The sequence below is a fragment of the Falco rusticolus genome, chromosome 12 (assembly GCF_015220075.1).
Source record: "Falco rusticolus isolate bFalRus1 chromosome 12, bFalRus1.pri, whole genome shotgun sequence".
Taxonomy (NCBI): Eukaryota; Metazoa; Chordata; class Aves; order Falconiformes; family Falconidae; genus Falco; species Falco rusticolus.
The window spans coordinates 33,273,650-33,299,155 of NC_051198.1; the positions used below are offsets into that span (position 1 = coordinate 33,273,650).

The 25,506-nt window shown below is 41.3% G+C and overlaps 1 protein-coding gene across 5 annotated transcripts in view; it reads left to right on the top strand.

Moving 5' to 3' along the window:
• Nucleotides 1–25,506, top strand: part of TTBK1 (tau tubulin kinase 1) — a 122,759-nt gene that overhangs the window by 42,868 nt on the left and 54,385 nt on the right. For 3 of the 5 annotated variants that reach the window (XM_037405391.1, XM_037405389.1, XM_037405388.1), the window contains 5 exons: nt 2,492–2,632; nt 3,903–4,007; nt 20,875–20,940; nt 22,471–22,563; nt 23,296–23,421. In XM_037405391.1, coding sequence (XP_037261288.1) covers nt 2,492–2,632; nt 3,903–4,007; nt 20,875–20,940; nt 22,471–22,563; nt 23,296–23,421 — 531 coding nt within the window. Of the gene's footprint in view, nt 1–2,491; nt 2,633–3,902; nt 4,008–4,276; nt 15,982–16,574; nt 16,656–20,874; nt 20,941–22,470; nt 22,564–23,295; nt 23,422–25,506 lie in introns of those variants that run through there. The other 2 variants (XM_037405393.1, XM_037405392.1) reach the window with 2 other exon arrangements.

The following is a 25,506-nucleotide window of genomic DNA, read 5'->3' on the forward strand; positions in this document are numbered from 1 at the left end:
TTTGCTGTGCAAAGCTCTGTATGATTGTACAATACAAGCCTACCCTTGCCCTGATGAGCTTACAGCCCATGTCATGTTTCTTTATATATCATTCGGGTGATAGGACATGCTGAAGAAAAGCAAGAAGGTTGAAGTACTGAGTAATGAGAAGTAAGCTGCTGCATAAACTGGAAGGAAGATCACAATACTTTAAAATAAACTTCTGATTCTTTTGAAGCGATAGTTCTACTTGGAAGGCAGATGTATAAAACCAGTAAATTCCTGGTGCTTGGGTTTGCCTTTCACACACCGTTGGCATCCCTTCTGCTGTTATGGGTAGGAAAAAAACATTTGCTCTCTAACCAGCTCTGGCTATTGACGCTGCTGCAGTGTGGGTGTGAATATGAGTCTTGAAAGGGCTAATCTGGAGCTCATGGAACAAGGCTCCTAAATCACCAGTCCTGTCCTTAACAAACCTGATGAAGATGACTATACCTTGGAAAAAGCTCTGCACAAAATCTCTTACTTTCTAGCCTGTTCTTGACTATGTAGCTGAGCACGTAGAGTAGGCAGAGCTAAAAATCATTTCATTATTTGCAAATGAAGACTTAGACACTTAAAGCATTAGTTTTGCACCTTTACTCTTCAGGCTAAAATTTTCCTTCAACTTCAAGGTCTGCTGAGACATGTTTTTTTATGTGTCCCTCTGACTTGTGTAATGCAATCCTTCCTTCCTTTTCAGTCACTGGGACTGAGGCTTCCACTCTAACCTTTGCAACTCATTGCATCTGCTCTGTGTCTTAGCCAGCCTGATGGTGTTTATTTGGAAAATAATGCTCTTTTTTTGTGTGTGTGTCTTTTCCTGGGGGCAGTGTTGGCTATTCACATGTCTTGGGTTGTTTCTGGAGAGCAGGTGTCCTGAGGCAGTATCCCAGACCAGCTGGGGAAAATTATGGCACAGTGTGCAGCTCTGAAAAAAATCTGCCTTTCCCTGTTACCATTGGGTAAGAGAGTTGGTGTCCAAGGAACCACTTTACAGTGGAAAGAAAGATCTGCCGTCTATTCAGTAACTTGGATCTTTCAGGATAGCGATGACAAATCTGTACTGCTTCTAAGTAAGCTGTCACAGAAATAAAAAAAAGATAAGCACTAGAGAAGTAGCTTAGTCTTATTTTGTTCATGCTAAGGAGAAGACCTTGGCCAGTTGCTGTGGCTTGGCTGTGTCTGTATTAGCTGACCTGTGTCGAGTGTGGTTGTTCAAGGGACCAGAGTCCTGAAGTGAAGCTTGGGTCAAACTGATTCGAGAGATTAGTCACACGCTAAAAGAGCCAGTTCAGTTGACCCTTTAATGTCTGTAAATAACTTGAGAACTAGAAACGGATGGATGAATAGATGGCATTTCACTGGTTTGGAGAGCAATCTGTGTTTTCTCATCAAATGTTTGGAATCTTTCATATATCTTCTGTTGTGAATTTTGTTTGACTTGTATTATAAGCATGTATGTCTTTGCAGAAGCAGCATCAAGAGATTCTATAGTATATTGATAATCAGCATGCCCCTATAACTTTTCTTCTTGATGCATGTTCTCTGAAACAGTGGACTCTTATTCTTAATGTTATCAGTTGATAAATGCATTAGTTCTGTGCATTAAGGGGTACTCTGCCATGGCTTATACTCATTTTAACACCTTTCCCTTTACAAATCTAACAAATCTAAAGAGGTGTAGGCAAAACTGAGATGGCAGGGATCAAAGAACACTTGTGATTCTTCTGTTGTTTAGTCTGTCTTCTTCCCCTCCCACCCCCCCGCCTCCCCAAACTGTCTTTTTTTCATGCCTAGCTGGTAGATTTCCTCCACCCCCCCCCCACCCACCCCCAATGTCATTACCTGGAAGTAAATTACCAATTTTTGTAATAAGTATTTTTTAAGTCAGTGGAAAAATCCTCCTCTCCTGATTTTGGGTATAATTTTCTTGATAATCAGCTTTCCCCATTGTGGCATTGTCACAGCAATGCTGATTTGAGCTTGAGCCAGACAGTTGTGTGCTAGAGAGTTTCTGATGAAACTTCTATGAGGTGTAATAGATAGTGAGTTCATGATCTGCTTATCATATTTGTACTCCTTTAATCTTTAGAACTGCTTTAATCTTTAGACAGCTCAGAGAACAATCAAAAGTTGTTCTTAGATCAGCTTTTATATAGTCAGGGCTTAGCAGTAAGGAGATGCTGGGCTCACACAGTCTGAGGCACTGCTGTCTGTGCCGAACCTATTTCCCAAACAGTTCATCAGCTGACTTCCCAAGATAATGCTCTGGTATGTTCTTATCAGCAAGTACATAACTTAAAAGTTAAAATGAAGTATTGTAGGATCTTATACAAGAAATAAAGCAGACATAAGGTGAGCACCTGCCTGATTAGCCTTTCTTCATTTTTTGGGAATGCACGTTAGAACTTGCAGCTGTGAAATGCTGTGCTTTTGTGTGATGGTTTAAGCATTTTATTGATTGTTTCAGGGCCGAAATCTTGCAGATCTCAGAAGGAGTCAGCCTCGAGGGACTTTCACGCTGAGCACAACGCTAAGATTAGGCAAACAGATCCTGGAATCAATAGAAGCCATTCATTCTGTGGGATTTCTGCATCGTGACATCAAGCCTGTATGTTGTTTTGGAAATTTTCCTTTTCGTTTTATGTCTGTCTGGTCTACTTGGGTCAATAAAGACAATCTGAATATGGGTAGATTGCAGTGGAGGCATTTAGGCCTCCTTGCCCACTCCTACTCTCTGACACATTGGCTATTTTCTGTAAGTACAGAACAGTAGTATAGTTTTGTCATTCCTGTAAGTGCACAGCAAACTAGGTTTTATCGGCAGAGGCTGCTCCATGGTGGGTTAGTAGCTGTCAATCATACTTGTACCAGTCAAGATCCCATGATGAAGCAATCTGATTTTGAACAATCTTTTGGATTTCAACCAATTATTACTATAAAAGGGGTTCAGAAGGGATGTCTTTCTCTATGACCCATCACTTGAATAAATGCCATTTCATGTATTTGACTTAGCTAAATAATACTCTTGATCTTTTCTGAGCAATTGACAAAAAAAATGGAGCACAGTTTCCAGTGTCAGAAACATAGTCACAGTGTTGGTCACCTGTTTCGGTGAGGCACAATAATTCCACGCCTCACTGTAGGAGTCAGTCTTTTTCCTGCAGCTCTTCACTGCTTGGCCTGAACACTTGCTGCTACACCATCCCTGAGACCATCTTCCTTCCAGAAAAATCATTTGCTGCTTTTAAAATCAGCTGGTTTTGGCTGATCAGATTCAGCTGAAAATCAGTCAGTGATGTGACTGGCCACAAATCCTTCAGCAACCATCCATTATGGTAAAGGATATAACTTTAAGATAGGGGTTAAAAACAAGCTGCTCCATTTGCTTGTTGTGAGTTTATTTACTAAGAACCGAACCCAGTGTTTTTCAGATGTCTGAATGTTCAGATAAAATTAGGTAACACAATACAGTGGTTGGAGATTCTGGGAGTTAGGGCAGAATAATGTGCACTAGCAGCTGAGCCACAAACAGAAGAATTTGTCTACAATAACTACAGCCTGTTACGCAAGTGATGGAGCTCTCACTGCAGAGCTAGTGGTGTTAAACTTAGCTCTTTCTCATATCAGCTGAAATTTAGCTAAGCTAATGTGAATTTTAGTTATTTTGAGACCACAGTCACTTATCTGCAAAGTGAACTTCTTGACATGGCAGTGATTCTCTAATCATGATGTTTAAGATGCATCTGAAAATTCTTCTCTTTGACTTATGTTTCTGCCAGGGGCATATGGGGCTACATGACAAAGTTTTGTTAAGAAATGGCCACTCTTATCCAACTTGCTGGTATCAAATTGATTTTTTTCTTTCTATCTTTGTCTAGTCCAATTTTGCCATGGGCCGCTTACCTTCAACATACAGGAAGTGCTACATGTTAGATTTTGGTCTGGCCCGTCAGTATACCAACACTACCGGTGAAGTCCGGCCAGTAAGTAAATTTTAAGTGATTTTTTTTTCCACTTCTGCCACTGCTTAGGCATGGAAAGATTTTGTGATTGGTTTGTGTTTGTTGTACTTGGTCATTATATTGGACTACATTTTCTGCAAGGTGAGAGGCAGCAGGTGACTTCAACTGAGTTGGGAATCTAAGAAGGGGTGCTCGTTTTGTCTTACAAAATATGTGGCTCCTCCCCACCCCCCCACCCCCGCCCTCCTCCCTTTAGGATAATCATGTTTTCCACAGGTTTGGAATACTTATTGAGTACATTATGGTCAAGCAAAGAGGGTGAGCCCAGTGCTGACCATGTGATTTCTGTAGTCCCAGAGGGCTGGTCTAGTTCAGTTCTCTGCAATCTGGGGAACCAGGTTGGTGCGTTCTTAAAGCTTTTTATGAAAAAACTGCTAGAACTTAGAGGCTGACCTGATCTCTAAGGCCGAGCTTACTGTGAACTGCAGCCTGTAATGCTGTTCTCAGCCTTGCCTCACTTAGTTTTGTGTATATTGCCCTCTGTCCAAATTTCTTAGCAGGAGTATTAGAGGGAAGGTAAGGGCAGGGGGCATAACTTACACCATGTGGTATGTATGTTATCTTCAGTGCTTTTACCAGTCCTGTGTTATCTGGGGTCACTCATAAGGATACGTTAAGTTTCAGATGGTCTAGTATTAGTCAGGCATTCCTAGATTTATTTTCCAATGCAGTGCAAGCAGGGTGGGCTCAGACAGTCTCTCTGTTTCTCATCCTAGGCTTATACCTTTTGGTCTGCACATCTTTTCCATCTGCAAGATAATTGTTGTTCTGGAAAATGTTGACAATGTGAGAGCTAAATTCGGAGACTCTGTAGTGCAGGATATGGTTGGGGAGTGGGAAGAAAACAAAGACCAGTGAGCAGATTTTGTGTCTTTAGTAGATGAACACAGCTGGGGGATTCTATTTTTTTCTTCTTTTTTTGTAAGTCTTTTCAGTTGGACATTGCAAACCTTTTCTTTTTAGTTGTAGATGGGAGCAGCTGCAAAGGTTGTGTCTGCACCTTATTCTTAAAAAGACACACACTATGTGCTGCTGATCTTCCTTGTCAATGCTGTTTAGTTTGGGGATAACCCTTCTCCATATTGCCCTTTTCAAAATGCAGCCACACTCCTTTCCTCTTTCTGCAATCAGAATTCAAGCCCATTATGGATTGAAACTGGCATTTGGTTTTCTGCAAAATCTCTTCGTTGCTTCAGTGAAGCAACTATGTTTTATGTCTGTCTTTCAAGTCCCATTGTTTGAACACTGTTCTTTCTTTACAATTGAAGAAACTAATTACTCCAGATGTCTCTTCTTTTGGATCCTCTCTTTTCTTCCTTTCTCCCACTAAGGTAAAGTTACTTTACTTTTGTTTTGCTACATCCTTAGAGAATACTCCCAGGCCCTGTTTTTGGAAACAACATTAGTATTTTTCAGGGCAAAAGATTCTTCAGCTGTGTCTCGCAAGCTGTGTCCTGCTTGGGTTGGTGTGGGTGAGGTGGGGCTTTATTAGGATGCAGGACTCTGAGAAGGTTGGTCTTAATTCTGATTATTCTGGTGGCTGGTTGCTTGCTTGCCACAGATGGGTCTTATAGAAGGGCTAATGACACATAATCTTTTCCTGAAAAAAGACAGCAGGATCCCCAGAGGGATGGGAGCATAGTGTGCTGAAAATGGTGAAAAGTCTCAGTTTGTTTGGGATGTGGGGGGATCGTATGGGGTAGAGTCTCATATACCTAATGTACCTATTCTCCCATGCTGCACCTCAGGTGGTGAGGCATTTTGACAGAAGTGATACAATAAAAAATACAGAAATATTTACTTCAACCCATTTTAGCATTGTTATAGTCACTGGGTTGTTTGATCCTTTTGTGTCCCTGCTCTCTGATACCACTCTTGAGTCCCACTTACCAGACTGAGACATTTGCCTGAAGAAACATGGTGTGACTGCTGCCCAAATAATGCACTGAGGATTAGGAAGGAGATGGGGTTGAAGGGCAGTATGAAGACAATTGAAATGAGATTTTTTGGTGGTTTTTTTTTTCCTTTTTTTAATTAAGAACTTTCTTTTGTTTTGCCAAAGAGATTATTTCAAGCCAATAAGGTACATTCTTCTTTCTCCATTCTCCTTCAGTTCCTTTATCCATGAAGAATACAATTCCCAGATTTATAACATGATCATCCTGAGCCTAGGTTTTTTGTGATTTGGTTCTGAGGTACAATACACAAGATAGATGAGGGAAGGACCTCACTTTCTCTTTTTCTGCAAGCATGTCTGCATTTTGCTTTTAATTGTATTCATTTATTAACAGACTTTTTCTGCTCAAGTAGGTTCCCTGCAGTTTCCTACGGTTTCAGAAGCATTGTCATAATTTATGAATGATACGTTAAAAAGTATTAGCTGATTTTCACATTCTCCGAAATTCATAATCTTAGTCCTGCTTGTCAGCTTTTCAGAAAGACTCTGAATGACTTGCTGGTAGTACAGATAATGGGCCTGGCTGTTAGGATGATGTGGTTTTGTTATGGATTTTTAACTTACCTTTTGCCTTTTTGTTTTTGGTCACTTTTTAAAAAGGGAAAAGCCAGTGATTCTGTGGAGCAAAAAACCTCTAGAAATCTGTGTTGGCACTGACTTTACATATTTACTTTTTAATGTGCAATTCACTGATGTCAAACAGTACTAATTTTTTTATATGAAAAGGCAGATAGCATAGACTATCACTAAAAAAGGTCTCACTTTGATTTCCTAGAGATTGAACAAAGCTCTGAGGTGGGGTCATTTCTACCCTCCATGATCTTCATTGAGCATTAGTTCTTTCATCCTCAGCTGTTCCCACTCTGGCTTTCCAGACTCCTGAATTTCAAGGGCTACCTCAGTAGCTTTTACCTAGGGAGCTGTTAATTTGCTAAGATTCTGATGAGTCATGCATATTTGGTTTGTATGTTTTTGCACCTTGATTGCTTGGCATTTGTTAAGTTGTGGGCCACTTGGCTTAGCTATATCCAAATTTATTCTGAATGTGAATTTATTCTGTGCTTCTAGGGAAACAAAACTGATCTACCTTATGTGGGATGCTAATATTAGCACAAATGTTACTCTTTGGAGAAAAGCTGTTGTCATGCAGATTTGCTTCCACAGGAATGGTCTCACCCCTCTACCTCTTGCCCCTTGTCAGATGTTAAAAAATCTCCTGGATAACAATCTGTAGGAACTCAGCTTGCACTATAAAGACAGAAGATGGCTGGAGCCAGAAGATGTGTAAGGAAGCATCAGCAACAATTTTCCCCTCTGTTACCAATCAGGGGAACTCAGCTGTTCTCAACAGTCTCATTACTTCCTATTTCTCCAAGGGCTGTAGAAGTCAGTCTTTGACAGTTACTCCTTTGGACAGGTAGAGCAGATGTGCATCAGTTACGTAACCATTTGGTGTCTGCTGTGTGTTGCAAACTGCTTAGGGCCTGGCTGAAGGCTGTTACTTTGGCTACCATCAGCATTTCTGGCGTTTGGATCAGAACCAACATCTAGCTAGCAGGAGGGACTCGGGCTATTATGATAAACAGGACAGGCTGCTAGTGCAAAAAATTTACTCTTTCCAGAGGGTTTTGTTTCCAAACACTTTTGAAGACAGGGAAATGAAGGAAAAGACAGGCAGCTGACAAAACTGCTAGAGGAGATGCTGATTCTTGTACTGCTCCTCCCTGCCCTTCCAAGCCTCACTCTCCTTTTTGAAAGGTGTCAAATACCAGTTAAGATCTGTGATCTGTACTCAGCAGAGTGTGTTTGACCTGGGATTTCCCCTTTCTCAAGGGAGCAGTGTCAGTGATAATTCATAAAGTGTTCCTTGTCCATTACCCTTAATAACATCTGTTTGTGCTCAATACTTACACCTTTATGGAAACAGAGTGGAAAAATTAGTCACAGTAAACAGGGCCATCTCCAGGGCTGACAGACTCCTGAGGTCCATTTTCTAGGGAGTATGTCTTAATTTTGTGCAAGGGTGTAAAGCTTCAATGAAAGACATTACAATACACCTGTTTCTGTTCTGCCTGTGGCTTAAATACATGATGTTTGTGGTACTCTGCTGTCAGGAGAGATAGAAGACGAGGTTATTGAACCTAAGACTTCCAGACTTTGGGCAAATGATCTAATCCTGGAGAGAAGAAACTCTGCTCCTGTTCCTTGTTGTCCTTTTGTCCTTTTCACACACACACCCCCATGTCTGTGTGTGACTCTGAACCTTCATGTCTTGTTTTTCTGGTTCTGCTCAATGCTCAGTGCTCACCAGAAAACTCCTGGGTTGCTTCACCCCACCATATTGCCTCTCTGGGCAGATGCAGGAGTTATTCAAGCCTGCTGTGTTGCAAGCCTTCCTTCAGTTGTCTAAAGAAGGATTCATCTACTTTCCCTTCTTGATCAGGTAGTCAGTAGCAGGTGCTTACCTGTGTTAGTTGGTGCTGATCACTTACACATCAGTAGTGACTGTCTCATCACCTGCTCCAAGGAAAGCTTCATACATTCAAGCCACTCCTGTGCAAATGCACCTTCTTGCCTTCTCAGTCCTTTCCATTCATTGCAGCACTCAAGACATGTGAGCTGTCCCACCAAGTCTTTGTAATCCCAGTGAGATAATAGTTTTGTAATCACACATGGACCACTAATTACTCCTGTTTGTTTCATGTGTATATATGTTTGTGGACAGGGACTTGAGGTGGGCTGCCAGCTGTGCTGCTTTCTCAGGGGAGGCATGAGAGCTTCTATCATCATCTCCCGGGGCACCTCCTCACAGCCTCTGTTTTTCCATTTCTCTTCAGATTCTGTTGTACCTGCTTGAAGCCCTTCTCACTAGGTTAGCAAGCCTAGATGCAAAGCTATCACAAAAGTTGGTCTTGCCACTCTGTCACACGGGTCCCTTCTTTCACCAACAGTCCTTTTTCCTCAAGAGAGACACATGGCTGTAGAAGCCAAAGCCTTGTCTTTCATAGCTAGGTGCTGAATTATAGGATGCATGCACTTCTACCTAAGTCTTTCCCACTCATTGGCAGGATTTAGGAGGACAGCACGTGGGCCCCCATGCCCACACATCAGTCACAATTAGTATACTCAAAGTCATCCCTTGGAAAACAGGTGCTTTTGGTGCTCCCATGAATGAGCAGCAATGACAAATAGTCAGAGGGCCACACAAACCTTGGCAATCTGTCCTTATCATCCCATATGTAGGCCCTCAACAAGCCACAAAGCTCTTGAGACATCAAGTCAGGCCATTAGATGGGGCTTCCATTTCCTGCAGGAAGAAGTCTTCAGTGACCATCATTCACCTTTTGCTTCTTGGTAGGGATTTTTGATTCAGGCTCAGCTGGCTCTCCTGGCAGGTCTTGTTCCTCCTCACCAGTTCCCAGGTTACTAAATCAATTCTGCAACTGCAGGTCTGCATGTGGAGCTGGAGCCTTCCTTCTGCTGCTAGCTTCCCTCCTCTTCAGATTCTCCATCTGTTGCTCCTTTAAGCACAACTGCTAGTTGTCCCTTTTTACTTGTATAACAAGGGTTATGATTTTCAGAGGCTCTGCAGAGATTCTGTTGATCTCTTGTTCACCCTCCCTGATGCTACACAGTCTGCTCACCTTCTTTCCCACCTCACCACAGTTCCTTCACCTGGCAACTTTGCACCTCAACCAAAGTACTTCTAGAAATGAGGCCACTGCAGAGGCAGCAGGTGCTCTCTGCAGCCCATTGTGGATGACCACATTCTTTCTTTGGGGCTTTTTCTGGGCTGAGGTCTCCAGTGTGCTAAACATAGTTGCATCAGCCCATGCTGGGGACCAGGCCCTGTGGCCCAACACCACCACCATTGCAGACTCCGTCAGGTCCACACTGTCTGGAGCGAAGTTTCTGGGCCCCTTTGTAGCCTTGTTTTGCTTGCTGCTGTCACAACTGCTATGGCTCTGTTAGTTGCCTCTTTACTGTGCTGCTTATAAATACCATAAATAGAGGGGGAAACGAAATCAAAATTTTCATGCTTTTCGTGCCAAAGTTTTTGTTAAACATCAAGAATATCACAGTTAAACTTTGATCTAAAGGAAATCAAATTCTGAAGTTGGCTGATCTCAAAACTTTCTTGTCTCACTGTATGATAAATAATGTAACAGGAGAGGGGAAATTGAAAACATAACTTTGACCAGGTTGCATCATGAAGCTCTTGTGTGCAGGTCTTTGAGTTTGTTGCCTCTTTAAAGGACAACCGTAATTGCTACCTCTCAAATGAGAGAGAAACATTGTCATTTGCGCTATAATTTCTTGAAGTGTGGACTTTCTCAAGAGCTGATGTTTTTTAAAACTTAGATGTACTGTATGAACTAGGTTTCCCTTGTCTATATACACAAATCATGCAGAGAACACTTATGGTGATATGCTGCTTTCCCTTAGAAAAGCTGTGTAGACTTTTCCTCATTACATCCCAGCTAACCACATTTCTACTGATCTTGTTCTTTAGGAGACTTTCAAGTATTCATTCTGGTACATGGGGTCTGAACCAACATTATACCTTTTAAAAATTAGTATTGCACATGCCCAATTAAACAGAATGCAAAGGGACTGCATCTGCCCAACTACGTGTACCCTACCTGTAGGATATCCAGAAGCACCTTCTGGAGGGCTGGAGGCAGGTTACTAGCTGAGACGCATCGAGCCAGTGATGCAGTTGTTATAGTCCACATGGAACAGGATGATGAAAGCTACAAAATCTTTTTTAGTGCCTTTATACAAATCTAGATGAGATAACAGTTGATGGTGCGTAAGATACCACCCATCCAGTTTCAGAGAAGGTATTGCAGAGCTAGACAGTATTCAGAAGACAGTAATGACAAACTCGCATGAAGAGGGATCGAAAAGCTTGTGATTATAACTTGAACAAGAAAGTGAGTAAAAGGAATTTCATAAAGTCTGTAAAATACTGTAAAGTCTTGAGAGGCGAATGAGAGAGCCTCTGTTCTCTTTGGTTAATGTAGGAACAAGATATTCAGTGAAGCAGGTGATAAATTTAGACAAATAAAGGGATGCATTTATTCCTGAGGCACCACTTGCTGCCACAGGTAGTCAATGCATTGGGAAGAGTAATAGAGCACGTGTGTGCAGGTCAGAGACTGGTCTAAATAGCAGTGATGGGACAGAGTGTGCTGTGGGAAAAGTAAGGGGCAGCTATAGAAAATGGGGGGGGGGGGGGCTATAAACTGGCAGGTGAAATTCTGTGTAAATAAAAGGTGATGCTCATGGTGTGAGAGAGCAGTTCTGATTTCACATATGTGATAGTGGCTTCTGAGCTGGCACAGGTATCACTGATAAGTGAGAATGATGTTATGGAATAACTTCATGAAAACACGGGTTTGATACTCAACAGCTTTCAAGAAGGTGCTCAAACGTTAAAATTCACCAGGACAAATCAGAGATCACTGCTGTGACCCTTGACGAGATGGTGGATATTCAGAGTTCTCACAGCATACCTGAGAGAAAACTTTAGACTCATCTGAGGTGGACTGAGTATCTGTTGGCCTCGTCCTTACAAAAGAGGCTTTCTCCTTGTGTTGGTCACAATGTGATGCTAGCAGCAGTTATGGATGCAGGCCATCTTTGCCATCTACTGTTAAAAGAGCTGGCTTTAGCATGCTTTGCTTTTTAGCTGCTTTCCTCAGACATTTTTGCAGTGGCCTCACTTTGTGGTTGCCTGCAGACAAAGTAGCCCAGCAGCTGGGAAGTGGGTAAATATAAAATCTGTTTAGAAACATTTTAAAAAGACCTAAAAGAAAGAACTGGTGTTCTCTTCCATATCAGAGGTATTCCTGCAGAACATTTGCTCCCCATTTTTGCCTCGTTGGAGAAGAAAATTGGGAAATATGAGTAGTTTGGGGGCAGTGCTATCATAGACCACCCTGACCTTTGTCCAGACTACTGATATATAGAAAGCAGTTTTTCCTTCCCTTAATACCTAAAGCAATCCCATTGCCTCATCTAAGGCTACTGTCCTTGTTTTTCAAGCTTATGTTCTGCATCCTCCCACATTCCACAACACCTGGGATCTCCTCATGGGATCTTCCCAGTATTTGTGCTGGTTTGTACCTTTAGCGGCAAGGAAGCATAGTTTTTTATATGGTTATACTAATGCATTATTTACTTTGTTATCAGCATGAGGGTTCCCATCCAAGTGAGTTTGAAGTGAGCAGTAGTTCAAGCCATGTGTTTCTCAGTCCTGGAAAGCTCGGAGATCTGCTTAAGAAGAGATGACTCGTGGAGAGTATCTGTTAGATCAGCTCTAGTTAGTAAGTACTTTCAGATACAGAGGGTACTGTTCTGAGAAAAAAGTCTAGTTTTCTATTCGTAATTCCACCGCCCCCACCCCCACCCCGCCCCCCCCAGAAAAAAAAAAAAAGTAGTCCATTTTGGGGTGAATCCCAAAACTTTCCATTACAAATTTGGTATTACAGGATGGAGAGAGCTTTTTTAGGGATTTAAATGTTGTTTCCTCTAGATGCAACTTTCTGCCATAGTTCAGATAGAGACACGAGCAGTTTTATTCACTGTGATGTCCTGGTTGTACAACCCACCTGTGCAGCAGTATAAGCAGTCAGTGCTGATGCACTTCTTAGGACAACAGAGGTAAGCAACTGGGGAATGAATGAATGAATGAATGAAAAGTTGATTTGGTTTGTTTTTTTTTAATTTGAGAAAGTATCTTCTATGGAAACCACACAAGTCAAAATTTGCATCTTGCATTAACTTTTATAGAAGAGAGCAGGACTAGCAGAATGTGTTCAATATGGAGAAGTAAGACTTGAGAAGAAAATTTAAACTTGGAAGGGAAAATAGACATAAATGTTGTTATACAGATAATACGATGAACAACATATGCTTGTTTAGTGGAAGTGTTCTGAGTCATGAAGGTCGTCTGTGCTAATGTAGGTCAGGTTTTGGGCAATAACTCCTTAATCATTACTGGTCTTTGTTCAGGTCTGCTAGTTTTGTCACTGATGTGCAGTATAGAAAGCATTATACTTTTCCTCTGTCTTTGACACCCAGCCTTCAGAAATATATTCACTGTGGCTCCGCAGTTATTAATTGAAAGCGGTTGAGGGTGTAGCAGCACGGTCTTAATTATTTATTTGAAAATATAGGAGAGGCTATGTTTTTCCTGGAGTCTACCCCCCGTTGCAGGATCTGACACTGGGCTGTTATGCTCAGCAAGCATTTTTTTAGCTTAGTCAGCTGCAGCCCATTGATTAGATCTCGATCTCCTCGTGGCTCAGACTGCACTGCAGTAGTTTGCAGTGCATTGCTGAAGATACTGCACATGTGCGAGGGTGGCTCTGTGAGCCAGTGGGCAGAAAGCTGATGTTGTAGGCAGGACAGTGCATAGCCTGTTTAGACGAGCATGATGAAGGCTGCAGAAATATGTCAGCTAAAGGAAAAAAAGTATTTATTTTCCAAATGTGCATAGTGGTAAAAATAAACTTTGCTGCAGTGAACAAGGTATGAGAAGAGTATGGTACTTTTTTCCACTAAAGTAGGTTTTTTCCCCCCCAGTGGAAAATGAGCTATAAAATAACACAAAGGGTATTAACTCCTACATCCCAAGACCCCAAATATTCCAACAGAGCAGCCCAGTAGCTTTTATGCTTACTTTGCACTTGAAATGTATGTAAAGCTGTAATGTTATCTAGGAGATAAACATTTTGCAGGAAAATAAACAGATTTGTGGAGCTGTAGTACTCAGAGTACTACATTAGCTTAGGAAGGGATATAATTTTTGTCTTGAACTTCGTATTGTAAAAAGGTCATCAGGTAAAAGGCTGAAAGCACAGCATAGCCACATTGGTTCACACAGAGATGTGGGAAAGGGGAGAAAAAAAAAGGACCTATGTCTTTAAAAATATTGCACATTTGATATATTTATAGAAATGCCATTTCTGTGGGCATGGGTTAGTTATAAAGCAGATCACTGTGAAAATTATGTAAAGGTTCTCATTGATACTTCCATTGTTGGAGTAGCAAATTTGGACTTGAGAAAAGAGTTCTTGTTCTGGTTTAAAACATTACAACTACAGAAAGCTAGTGCAGTTGAAATTAAGTGTATGAAAAGCAGACTAGCTGATGGATTTGAAAAATCTAATAACAAGCAGGGGCTCTCGTATCTTGTATAACTAGCTGCTTCTCTCTTTTCCTCCCCTGGAAGCCCTGGTTCAGTGAGGGTGACCTCAAATCATCTACATCAGGTGTTGATGGTTTTATTTATGTAGCAACTCTCTGGCTAGAGCTCTTATGCTACAGGAGTGGGGCAAAAGGAAGGACAACTCAGGCTCAAATCCCATATATGTTTGCAGGGAACCAAGCTCCCGTTATCCGTTTCTGAGTGCCTTTATTGCCAAGCTGCAGGGGGGGTACAGCACTTCTGAATGTGTCGTTCCTTCTGGTTGATGCTGTTCTACTTGAAGCTCTGATTCTTCTTCCCACTGGACTACAGAGAGAGGAACAGAAAGCTGTTACTGTGTCTGGTGGTAAAGGAAACAGGGGCTTCACTCCCTGGGTGAGTGAACGTTGAGTTGGGTTGCAGGTCAAATCTCCCCTCCAGCAGGTAAGTGCATTTGCTGCAGGTTACACAGTGCCTATCATACCCTTTCTCTCTCTTGATAATAAATATTCAGTTATTCTATGCAAAAGGAATCCTTTCCAACATGGATGTTCTTAGACCTGCATCTCAAAGCACGCTGTGGCTTAGGGGGGAGGGTGTACTCTGGAAGGAGGGAGATGTGGTTTTCATGTCTGACCAAGGGTTGGAGAGATTTGAGCTTAGCTCTGCTGCATCTTAGTGCTTGTCATGACTGTCTTTTGTCTTCTTCCTTCTGGTAGAAAAGGACCATCTTCTCCATCTGATTCCAGGAAGGCATTGTGATCTGTAAATCTCAAATAAGAATGACTAATACTCCAAAATGCTCTCCAAAACATTTCCTTTTCAGTGGTTCCCCTGCTCTGTATTACAGTGCATGACAAACTTCTCTTCCTCACTTAGTGCTCCCTGTGCTTTTCATGGGAGTGTTCTGTGCTACTTATTCCCCTGGGGGACCATGCATGTAAGAAGCAAGTGCAGCTCTGAGGCCAAAATTCTCTTGTTAAAAATTGAATGATAATTGAGTAATAGGATTACACCTGGAATAAGCTTATGATTAAAAAAATGCTCATTCTTAGCCCTGTTTCTGATGTGAGAAAGGCATCCTTATCTTCAGCACAAGTTCTGGCTCAGGAATCACATGATAAGATGGTTGGCGCATGCTATTCAGAAAGACAAGATTATTCCCTTTGTCTTTGCTGATGTTAAAGTCCATTGGAAACTTTGAATTCTCCTAAAGTAAAAAAGGAAAGATGGCATTTTAATTCATCTCCTTTGGGCCTTTTGCTTTGGAAGGAATAGTAGGAGACTATTAAGCAACTTTGTTAAAAGTGCAAAAACTGTGGAATTCTTAGAACTTGCACATTTTTAGAGAAGACAAATACTGACACTCAAATAAGAAACTCCGTTGGGTTGATTGCTTTGGATTAGTTGATTTCTGTTGGACTAAGTATCTCCCAGCCAAGGTCTATTCTCATTTTACTGAACTGAGTTTTAAGGTTATATGTTAGATTATAATATGAGCTCTTGCCTCTGATCAGGGTGTCCCTCATGTTTCTGTACTGTGCAGTTCATATCTTAAGATACAGTGACTGCTCGCGTGGCCTGGAAGCAGCACTGACCTTCATTCTGCTCTCTTTCAAACCACCATGCAGCACCCCACCAGACAGCGGAGACCCCGCTATTTCTAGGTGGAGCACTGCAGCAATCATCAGGGAAGGGGAAGATGCCTGAAGCTGGCAGCTGTGAAGCATGTAAAGTTGGCAAGCCAGTGACTGTATGGAGATTGCTGGTGAGAAAGCAAGGTGCTGGTTGCATAAAAAGCCAAATATCTTGGGTGGGAACCCATGACAATTCAAACGGGGAAGGGGACAGCTCTGTTGGGATTTAGAAACTTACACGCTAACTTTGGAACTCGCTATGGGTGAAAAGGCCAAAAGACAAGGAAGAGCAAATCCACTTGCTGGTTATTAGATCAATTTGATTGGGGGAAGAAGGGAGGTGTACATATCAGAGAATTTTAGGACGGAAAACCACGGCAGAACCATGCGACTGACCTGTGGTTAGGCTGTACCCATCTGCTCTCAACTTTGGTTTTTGTATTAGGTGTGATGTGTGAGCAGGGGGAAGTTAGTCCCTAGAGGGACCCCTCTCACCACTTTACAGCGCACTCACAAGTCTCACAGGCCACTCAATGCTTTTTGTCTGAATGAAACTAAGTATAGCCCAGGCCAAGACACCTCAGGAGGATGCTGGGAGATGGCAACAGCTAAGCAAGAGACCCAGGTTTCTGGAGGGATACAATATTGAATTGGTTTTTAATTCATTTCTGTTTAATTTTTTTCTCATTTTGTTGTTTTTTATCATGTTTTTCTTTGGGTTTCTCTCTGTTTTACAGTTCTTTTGGGCTCTTCTTTTGAGGCTGTGTTTGATGCGTTGGCTTCCCATCCGCTGCTCGTAACCATCTCTGCTATGAGTTGTGAGTGAGCCATCACCATGCTTCTGGGTTTTCATTTTATTTTGTGCTTTTGTTATATATGGAAGTCCAAATTACACCTGGTTTTCTTTTTTCCCTCATGATATGTTCGCTTTTCAGCAGGATCATGACAGCTACCTAAATGTATGTGATGCCAGAGGCCTAGAACACTTGGGATTCTGCCTGAGGGGCTGGCAGAGATTTGGGTGGTGCCAGTGACTGTGGTTTTGACAATTCTGGGGTTTCAGAGGCAATGGGAGGGGAGTTCTCTTATCTTACATTTTTGGCTCCAGCTTCCTTCTATTCATTTGTGACTCCCCTTTGGGATAAAGTATGCTGCTGTCATTAATGATTCTACAAAGTGCTGCTGTTTAAGTTAGCAAGTCAAAACACATACAAGAGGTGCAGAATTTGTCTCCACAGAAGATGTGGAGATACATATCCCTGCATATACCCCATCAGTCTAACTGATGGAAGCAGAAGATTCCTAGAAGTCACAGAGATATTTCCTTCTACTTTATTTAAAGCTTCCTTTCACTTTTCCTTCTTATCACAACTTTTCAAGCAGGTAATTTCAATCCAAGATATATCTCCAAGTGCTTCCCATGATCTATAGCATTTCCTCTCTCCCCTTACCACCTTCTCTTCAATCTACACTCTCTTTTCCTTTTCTTAGTGCTGGAAATCCTTCCTCTGTTTCCAGGAGAGGTGGGTTAATGGTCCTAGATGACAGCAGACCTGTCAGGTGCAAAGGTGGTGGATCTCATGAGGTGTTTGCGCAGGCTTCCAGAAAGTTAGGGATAAACCAGTGGTCATGTTCCATGAGAATACCACAGGCATAAGAAATGTCAGGAGGAAAGTACTGGCATCCAAATAGAAGTTTTGAGGATGGAAGCTGGAAACCAGGACATCCGAAATATCAATCTAGGGACAAGTGAGGCAAGAGGAATAATGTCTACTTATGAATGTGGTGTAAGGAGCAGGGATTCAGATTAATCTGGAAATACAAGCACTCCTGAAATACATACAAGAAAGACAGACTTCATGTGAATCTAAGGGAGACACTGCTGGCACGTAAAATACAAATGATCATGAGTGTTTGAACTGGAGAATGATGAAAAGCTGATGGGTGCAAAAGAGGACAGTTTGGAACAATGCATCCACTATGTATAGGATTTTGTTACCTAATTCTTTGTGAGGTAGTAAACATTGCTAATATATTGAAAGGAACACATAGCATAATTTTTGCTCTGTGGTAGTGATTTAACAGATTCTCCCAAGGTAAAACTCATTTTAAACCAAGCTTCTAACACAATGCAATATACTTCATATCTCTGCCATCTCCCTGACAGCGCTGTGTAATAAATTACTTTAGCTTTGTGCTAGACACAATCTGAATGCAGGAAGAGATATACTTTACTGTGAGTAACATTTTGGATAGTAATACTGATGTGGAAAAATTAAAAAATAAATCATGTATGGTTTAAAATTGTATTTCAGCTTGCTAGCGTATTACCTTCATCTCATTCTGTGTATTCAAATCAGTTGGCTTATATAAGATTCCATAGTCTGAAGCTCCTAACTGTTACAAGTCCAGTTCTGTGTCAAATGTGGACCAGTTTGGACAGCAAGTACACTTTATCCAGGCTCTTTTCCACTACTGGGCAGTGCAGTGGTGGGATGAAATTTATTAACTGGAAGAAATGAAGTGTGTAAAGAAATCATCTGGAAAATTAATCTTGATGAATTCAGAAGAAAGGTCAATAACAGTTGGGTATACAGTATGTGCTACAATAAATGCCCAGGCAGGAGCTGCTTGTTTGTTTGGATGAAAAACAAGGTATCTCCACAGCCATGGCAATATTTGATTGCAATGATAAGTGACACAGTCAAAAGGCATGACTAATTGCCTTGTGACTGGCAGGGCAGTCAAATATAGTTAGAAGAGGTGAAAACTTTATGAGGGAAAGATGCTGTTAACACAGTTAGCATCTGCCTGTTCTGTTCAAAGCTTTAAACATCCTGTCAAAACAATTGCAAAGACTTGCTCAGTTGCAGTGCTCTCCTTTTGCTGTGGTACCACGTGAGAAAGGACTGGAGAGAGAGCCCTTTGGGTTCAGCTGCAGGACTGGCTTGGTTTTGGGACAGGTGCACAGCTGAAAGATGGCTGGGCTTTTGGCTTGCTTCTAAAAGAGGAGGGGAGTACATTTGCAAACTGCCTAGAGTTCATTTCAGAATAAATCTAATTAAAGACTGCAAAGATAGCCTCTCTGTCGGAAATACTAAGTATTATAGTAATTATTAATCTAAAGAGATTTTCAGAGACATTGCCCATCATACTGAAACCAGCACATGTGGTACTTGGTTCAGTACATTCACAGTTGATAACTGAAGACACTGAAATAGGGAAAGAACGTGAAAGAGAGACTCCCATGGACTGCAAACACTGAACAATATTGGTTTTGAAAAGATTACAGGTTACACACTAGAATTGTTCACAGTATGTTCTTATTTTACGGCTCATTAAAAGTATCCAAACACACTAGCTTCCATTCATAATGGAAAAGAGGAACATCCTCTTACTTTTGAATACGTAGAGCACATATGTGATGGCTTATTCCAACAGATAAATTCCAGTGGCCAGTATTCTGCTTTTCAGGAATTCACATCAGTGAATTCACTGGAATTCTGAAAAATACTTTGCAGTCATTTGTCAGTGGGAATCCTAAATGTATGCTCCAGGAGGAATGAGGTACATGATCATGAATCAGCTATTACCTGCTGCTAAATGAGTAGCTTTTAGCTCAGGCTGGTGTACTGCAAGATTAAGTGCTGCATTAAGTGCATGGGATACACATACGTGTTCTCCTTGTGGAGTATTTGATTAACATAAGGGAGTTGTAAGACAGACTTGTAGCTTTGGGGTTTTTTGGTTAGAGTCACTATAACTTAAGAGCTGAATTATACACTATTCACGTGTGTATTAGGGGCACGGTGTTGGTGAACTTGTTTAAAAAACATTTGAAGTTTTATTCTTTCGGAGAGTATTGAAACTCACAGCAACTTCCCTGTACCTAAAAGGAAGCAACTGAATTGTATGTATTTAAACTGACAGAAGGGTGCCCTAGAATAAAAATACAGAGTTTTAGGCTTACTTCTGAAAGCATAGGCACAGCTGAAAGAAGAAACATGAATTGACTGACCTAAGTGGGACAAGTTAGGCAATTAGAGTTGTTGTTAATGTGCTTAAATTTCTGCAAGAGGAGGATCTTAATTATGAGTATGTTTAGCTCTTTGCCCAAGCTTCACCTTGTGATGGAAGGTGTCTGGGCCTGAACCTGGTTTTGCCATGTGAATTTTGAAAGCACTGCTGTTAACTCTGGTGCTTCTAGCTAAGCTGAAAGGATTTGACAGATGTCATTATTTAAATGCAATTTTTTCAGAACGATGACATCTTCAGTAAGTGGACTCACACAGTCTAATGTTCTTGTGGAGGCAGCAGTGGCAAGAGTTGGAAGTGTTGCTCAGCCCCCAGAGCAGAGAGAGCCTGCAGCTCGGATGAATAGTTACAGGAGGACCACCTTCTTCCCAAGGCCACTATATCAAGCCTTCACTTCCCAAAGACACAAAGAACAACAGAATCGGAGAAAGAGAAAATAAAAAATACATAGTTAAATAAAGATAATGGATATACTGGGAAGAATCTGGAAAAAAGCAAGAAGTCTGAAAGTCATAAGTTCTTAATTTGTTTCATCTTACAAAGGATGTGGACAGGCAGTGTCAGCAAATGCATATGGTCATCTGCCCTGGGTCAGAGTAGGGGATCCCTGTTCTTGCCCTGACCAGGCTGCCCTCAGGCTTTGCTTAGCTTGTGACTCAGTTTTGCACTTGCACTTGTTTACTAGCTTTTCCTTCGACCTGGAGTTTAAAAAGGAAAATATGATCTTGGAATAATGTTCTTAGCTCTATGTCTAGACCATTACTATTCTAACCTATCACTGTAACCACCTTGCCCTCTCTGTAAAATAAGCTTTTCAAGAAATGCAGAATTGGAGAATGCTGTCTGTTTAGCTGGCTGCTAGAGCAGATGAAGACAGTAAGAGCTTTGTATCCCTTGGGTACCTACGAAATAGCAGTGTAGGTGAGAAGTTCTCAGGAGTTAGCTGCACAGGGGATTTAATAATCTGCTTTGTCTCTGAGATTTTCTGTTGTCTCCCTTCAGCCTCGCAATGTTGCTGGTTTTCGAGGAACAGTCCGCTACGCTTCCGTGAATGCACATAAAAACCGAGTGAGTATTTTTGGGTTATAAGGAGTTAACAGCAAGGTTATTTCTCTTCAGAAACCTGTTTTCAGGAGCAGAGGAGTCAGAGGTGTAAGTTCTGGTTTGTTCCCTACAGGAGTTGGCATATTAGATCAGTTCTATGAGGTGGTCAAGGCTGTTGACTGCAAAATCAAAATTATGATTCAGATATTCGATCCTCTCTAGTTGGCAGCCTTAATAATTGTAATTACTGCATTATCAGATGCTTTTTAAGAGAAAAATAAACAACCCATGCTAAAGTGGAAATCAGGTCAAGTGCCAGGCTGCTTGCTGGTAGTTTCTAGCATAACTTGGCTGTGAATTACCAAGTGCCCGATCCCCAAATCCATTCTCCACCTGGAATTTTTAATACTAACATCAAGCCATCAGGTGAAAAGCCACCTAATGAAAGCTCTGCTTTTTTTCCCCTGAAAAGAGCCATCATTTTCATAGTGTCTGGCCTGTTTCATTCTAAATGCTCCCAGAAGTCTCATCCCACATTCTTCAGTAACATTGCTGTGTGGACAGTAAACCATAAGTTCTCTGGTTCTGCTGCTAAGTGCTTGCCACATGGAAGCTGTCAGGCCTCCTGCATTACCTCCAGGTTTCTGGCCTTACTTGGGATGAGTCTTTAGGGTGACCTGTTACATATGAGGAATTTTCAGGGTTTTTAGGAAAAGAAGTTATTGTCTACAGAAGGTGGAAAGTGTGATGTGGGGAGAGCATTTGACTTCCACCATGAATTCATTCTATTTCCTAGCAGACACTGAGACACGTGAGGTAAAATTTTTGGAAGAGCTGAATAGTGCCAGCTATAGCTGGCATCAGCTGAAGGTATATTTGGACACAAAAATTGCTGTGTAATGCATGCTATTCTGAGAAATCATGTTCTAGACATTGAATGTTGAGCACCAAAAACAACTTCATGTGCTTTGGCAATTTCAGCCTTAATGCCCATGATTTGATTTCCCATTTGCTAGGCCAGGAGGAGAGTGGTGTGTGGAAACATAAATCTGTAAATTGTTGTGGTGCTTGATGATGAGTGTTTTGCAAAAACCCTTGAGTAAATGTTGTCGTGTGAAAAGTGTTTGAATGATATTTAGCTTAAAAATAATAATAAAAAAGACTTTCTACACAGAGTTTGGGTTTTTTCCTTTTTCTAGGTTATTCCTAGAAATATTTTGTTTTATATTAATAAATACTCCACTCCTGTATACTCAGTGAGGGAATATCCTATGGAAAACTTGTGCTTTGTTGTATAGCTGAAAACCTCTTTCCTAATATATTCACAGAAAGGAATAAAAATGATGCTATTCAGGTGGCTGTATTGACTTTACCAAGTTGAATAAATGCTTGAGTTGGCATCTTTAGCCTTTAATCTGGCTTCTTTAATCATTGAGTGGGAAATACGACTTCTCTGCCTGCTTTTTAAAATGAGGTAGCTCATCTGGAAAGCACACCTGGACTGCTGAGCAGCATGGAACTTTGCTCCTCAGTCTTTGTCTCTCTTCTCTCCAGGAGATGGGTAGACATGATGATCTGTGGTCCCTCTTTTACATGTTGGTGGAGTTTGCCGTTGGTCAGCTTCCGTGGCGAAAGATCAAAGATAAGGTAGGAAACCTAGTGTCCATGCTTAAGATAGGGTGCTACATTTTTATTATTATGACTTATTATTCCTCCTTTAGCTCAGTGCAGCTTTTTGCTGAAATAAAGCCAGAACCTGATTTTCATCAGGTCTTACTGCAAGATGCTAGCCTGCTTTTGTGTATTCTGATGTACAGTGTGGAGCTTGTCTTATTTGGAGTAGCTAGACATTTTTCTTATGTACGTTATTAATCATATTTGATCAAGTAACTTTGACTTCGTTCTTACAAAGCAAACAGCAAAAGCAGAAAGACTGAGCTGTCCTTTTGACAAATATAACTTTTGGAAAGGCGGGAGGATAACGGTTTGCTGTGCCAAACAAGCCAAATGGGAATCACAACTGGAAAGTTAAATGGAATAAAGCTACCTGGTCATGTTGTCTTGGAAATAGTTTGTACTACAGAATAAAATCCCTGGAAAGAAACAGGTCAGCTGTGCAGAAAGCCCCGCTAAAGGGGCAGCTGCTGAAGAGTGTTTCCAACTCAGCATTCCCCTTTGACCTTTGACCTTTGCCTGCAGTGGTCAACGTCACTTTGCTAGGAACACCAAACAGGAGAAGTGTGTAGACACAGTGCTGGTCAAAGAAGAGGCCATGTTCCAGGAATGTTAAGACTAGATGGTATTTCAGGAATCATAAGACTGCACGAATATGAAGCAACAGAGGAGATTCTTGGCTCTGAGATACTTTCTTTTTTCCAGGAGCAGGTTGGCATGATAAAAGAAAAGTACGAACATCGAATGCTGCTAAAACACATGCCTTCAGAGTTCCACCTTTTTCTGGATCATATTGCAAGCCTAGACTACTTCACCAAGCCAGACTATCAGGTAGGAGCCTTTCTTTGTTATCAGTCTGATGCATGGCACTTTGGATTGGCATTTGGATTTTCTAACTTTTCCATGCATGTATTCATATCTGCCTGAGGAATACCTTTACTAGCACCAGGAGAAAGTGGTTGGACTGTACCATTCTACAACCTCTGAAAAGTTTTTTCTTCTCCTACCACCACAAAAATAATCCTGTACTCCAGACCAGAAATCTCTTTCCAAGCAGCAGAGTACTTTTGGCTTTCATTAAAACGCAGAAGTTTTGAGATAGTCCAAAGTGACAGAATTTTAGCACAGCTTGCCAAAGTCTACAAAGAGCCTAGGCCAATAGCCCAACATGCACATCAACCCCTCTGTTTTCTTGTAGACTTATATGGGCTTTAGCTGTCATTATCTGTTTCTTTAACATTCATCTTAACAATTTTTTTCTTCCATTCACTGTTTACTATCAGCATATGTGATCAGTTGCAGTAGCTCAATTAACACAATATAACAGAGGCAATTTGATTCTGTGTCCCTGTTTTTATCACAGTGGGTTGCTCTGTACATTAAAGACAGAGTGATGAAACCAACATCTTACTGGCAGATCAGTGCAGTCTTATACGTGTGCCTGCCCCTGTTGATAGTGCATCGAATGAGTGGGAAAATGGTAGGAGGGTGTTCCAGCAAACTCCAACAGTGCTTTTGTATTTTAGCCATGTATGTGTTGCAGCATAGCAACCACTCCTTTTTAAAAAAAGAGAAAAAGGCAAATACTTTCTGGGTAGTACAGTGGAAAAACAACATATTTGTCCCTAAGATGGAGGGCTATAGGGGGATGGAGGGGGGACTGAGAAGATGGAGAGGGAGCTGGATTTGTTTAGCCTGGAGAAGAAAAGTCAAAGAGGGAATCTGATTGCTGTCTTCCACTGCCTCAAGGATGGTTGTGGGGAGAACAGAGGCAGACTTTTCTCAGAGGCAGAAAGGGAAATTGCAACTAAATCTAGGGGAGAAAAAAATCAGAATGAGTGTTCTTAAGTACAGAACAGGTACTCAGAGAAGCTGTGGAATTTTCATCCTGGGGGATTTCCAGATGTCAGCTGAATGAAGAACCTGATCTGACTTTCCAATTAGCCCTAGTTTGAGCAGGTGGTTGGATTAGTGCTCTCCAAAACTCCTTTTGAACCTACATCCTCCTATATTCTATTCCATCTTAAAATAATTGTGCCCTAACAGTACTGAAAAGCCATCTTTGAGGTGGAAATAAAAGGAGTTGTTTCCAGACAATTCTAGTGCAGTACGAATCACAAGCAGATCTTTCACAGTAGGGGATTTGTCTGAAGCTGTGAATTGCCTCTTTGCCTTCAGTTTCTTGCAGGTGCAGCTCTGGGAAGAAGCCTCCAAAAGGGAACTCCCCACAAATGTCTGGCACCTGCAGCTTGCCACCAAATACTGATTCTCTTCTAGCTCGACTTGGAGGTCTATTCCAGCCAGCAAATTCTCCAAACATCTCAGTTCCAGAGATGTCTTTGTATTGATTGATTACAGTGAAAGATTAAAAAATATATCAGATGGCATTTCAATTTGTCACCAGTACCGTTCCCTCAGCGAAATTAAGGAAATTGGGGAAGTATGTCTATATATGAAGTCATGGTTTATTTAAAAATTGGAATTACAAGATTAGAAATAAGGAAACAGAATAAAACATATCAATATAATTTGAAGTTACAGTTCACCAATTCCTTTCTTAGCTCTTTAATATGTTTCAATTTAAGATATACACTCCTCACCAGGTGAGGATTATGACTGCAAATGCTGTCCTGTAGCTGGGCAGGTTTGGTGTTTCATATAGCTATCCAGCTTGAGTTGACCTCCATGTTCTCTTTGAGAGAAATGATGAAAGGGGCAGCTTCACTGGGCTGAAGAAAAGGTTTGTCTGGCCTTGTAGCATGTGTTGGCTGTGGGAAGATTATAAAAGCGTTCATTAACATTTTCTCAACAAGTTCTCAAAGCTTGAGGATCAAGGTTCCTTGAGGCTCAAGAAACTCCTAAACCAAAAATATCTCTGAATTTCGTAGCTCTCAATGAACTTGTCTTCCATGAACT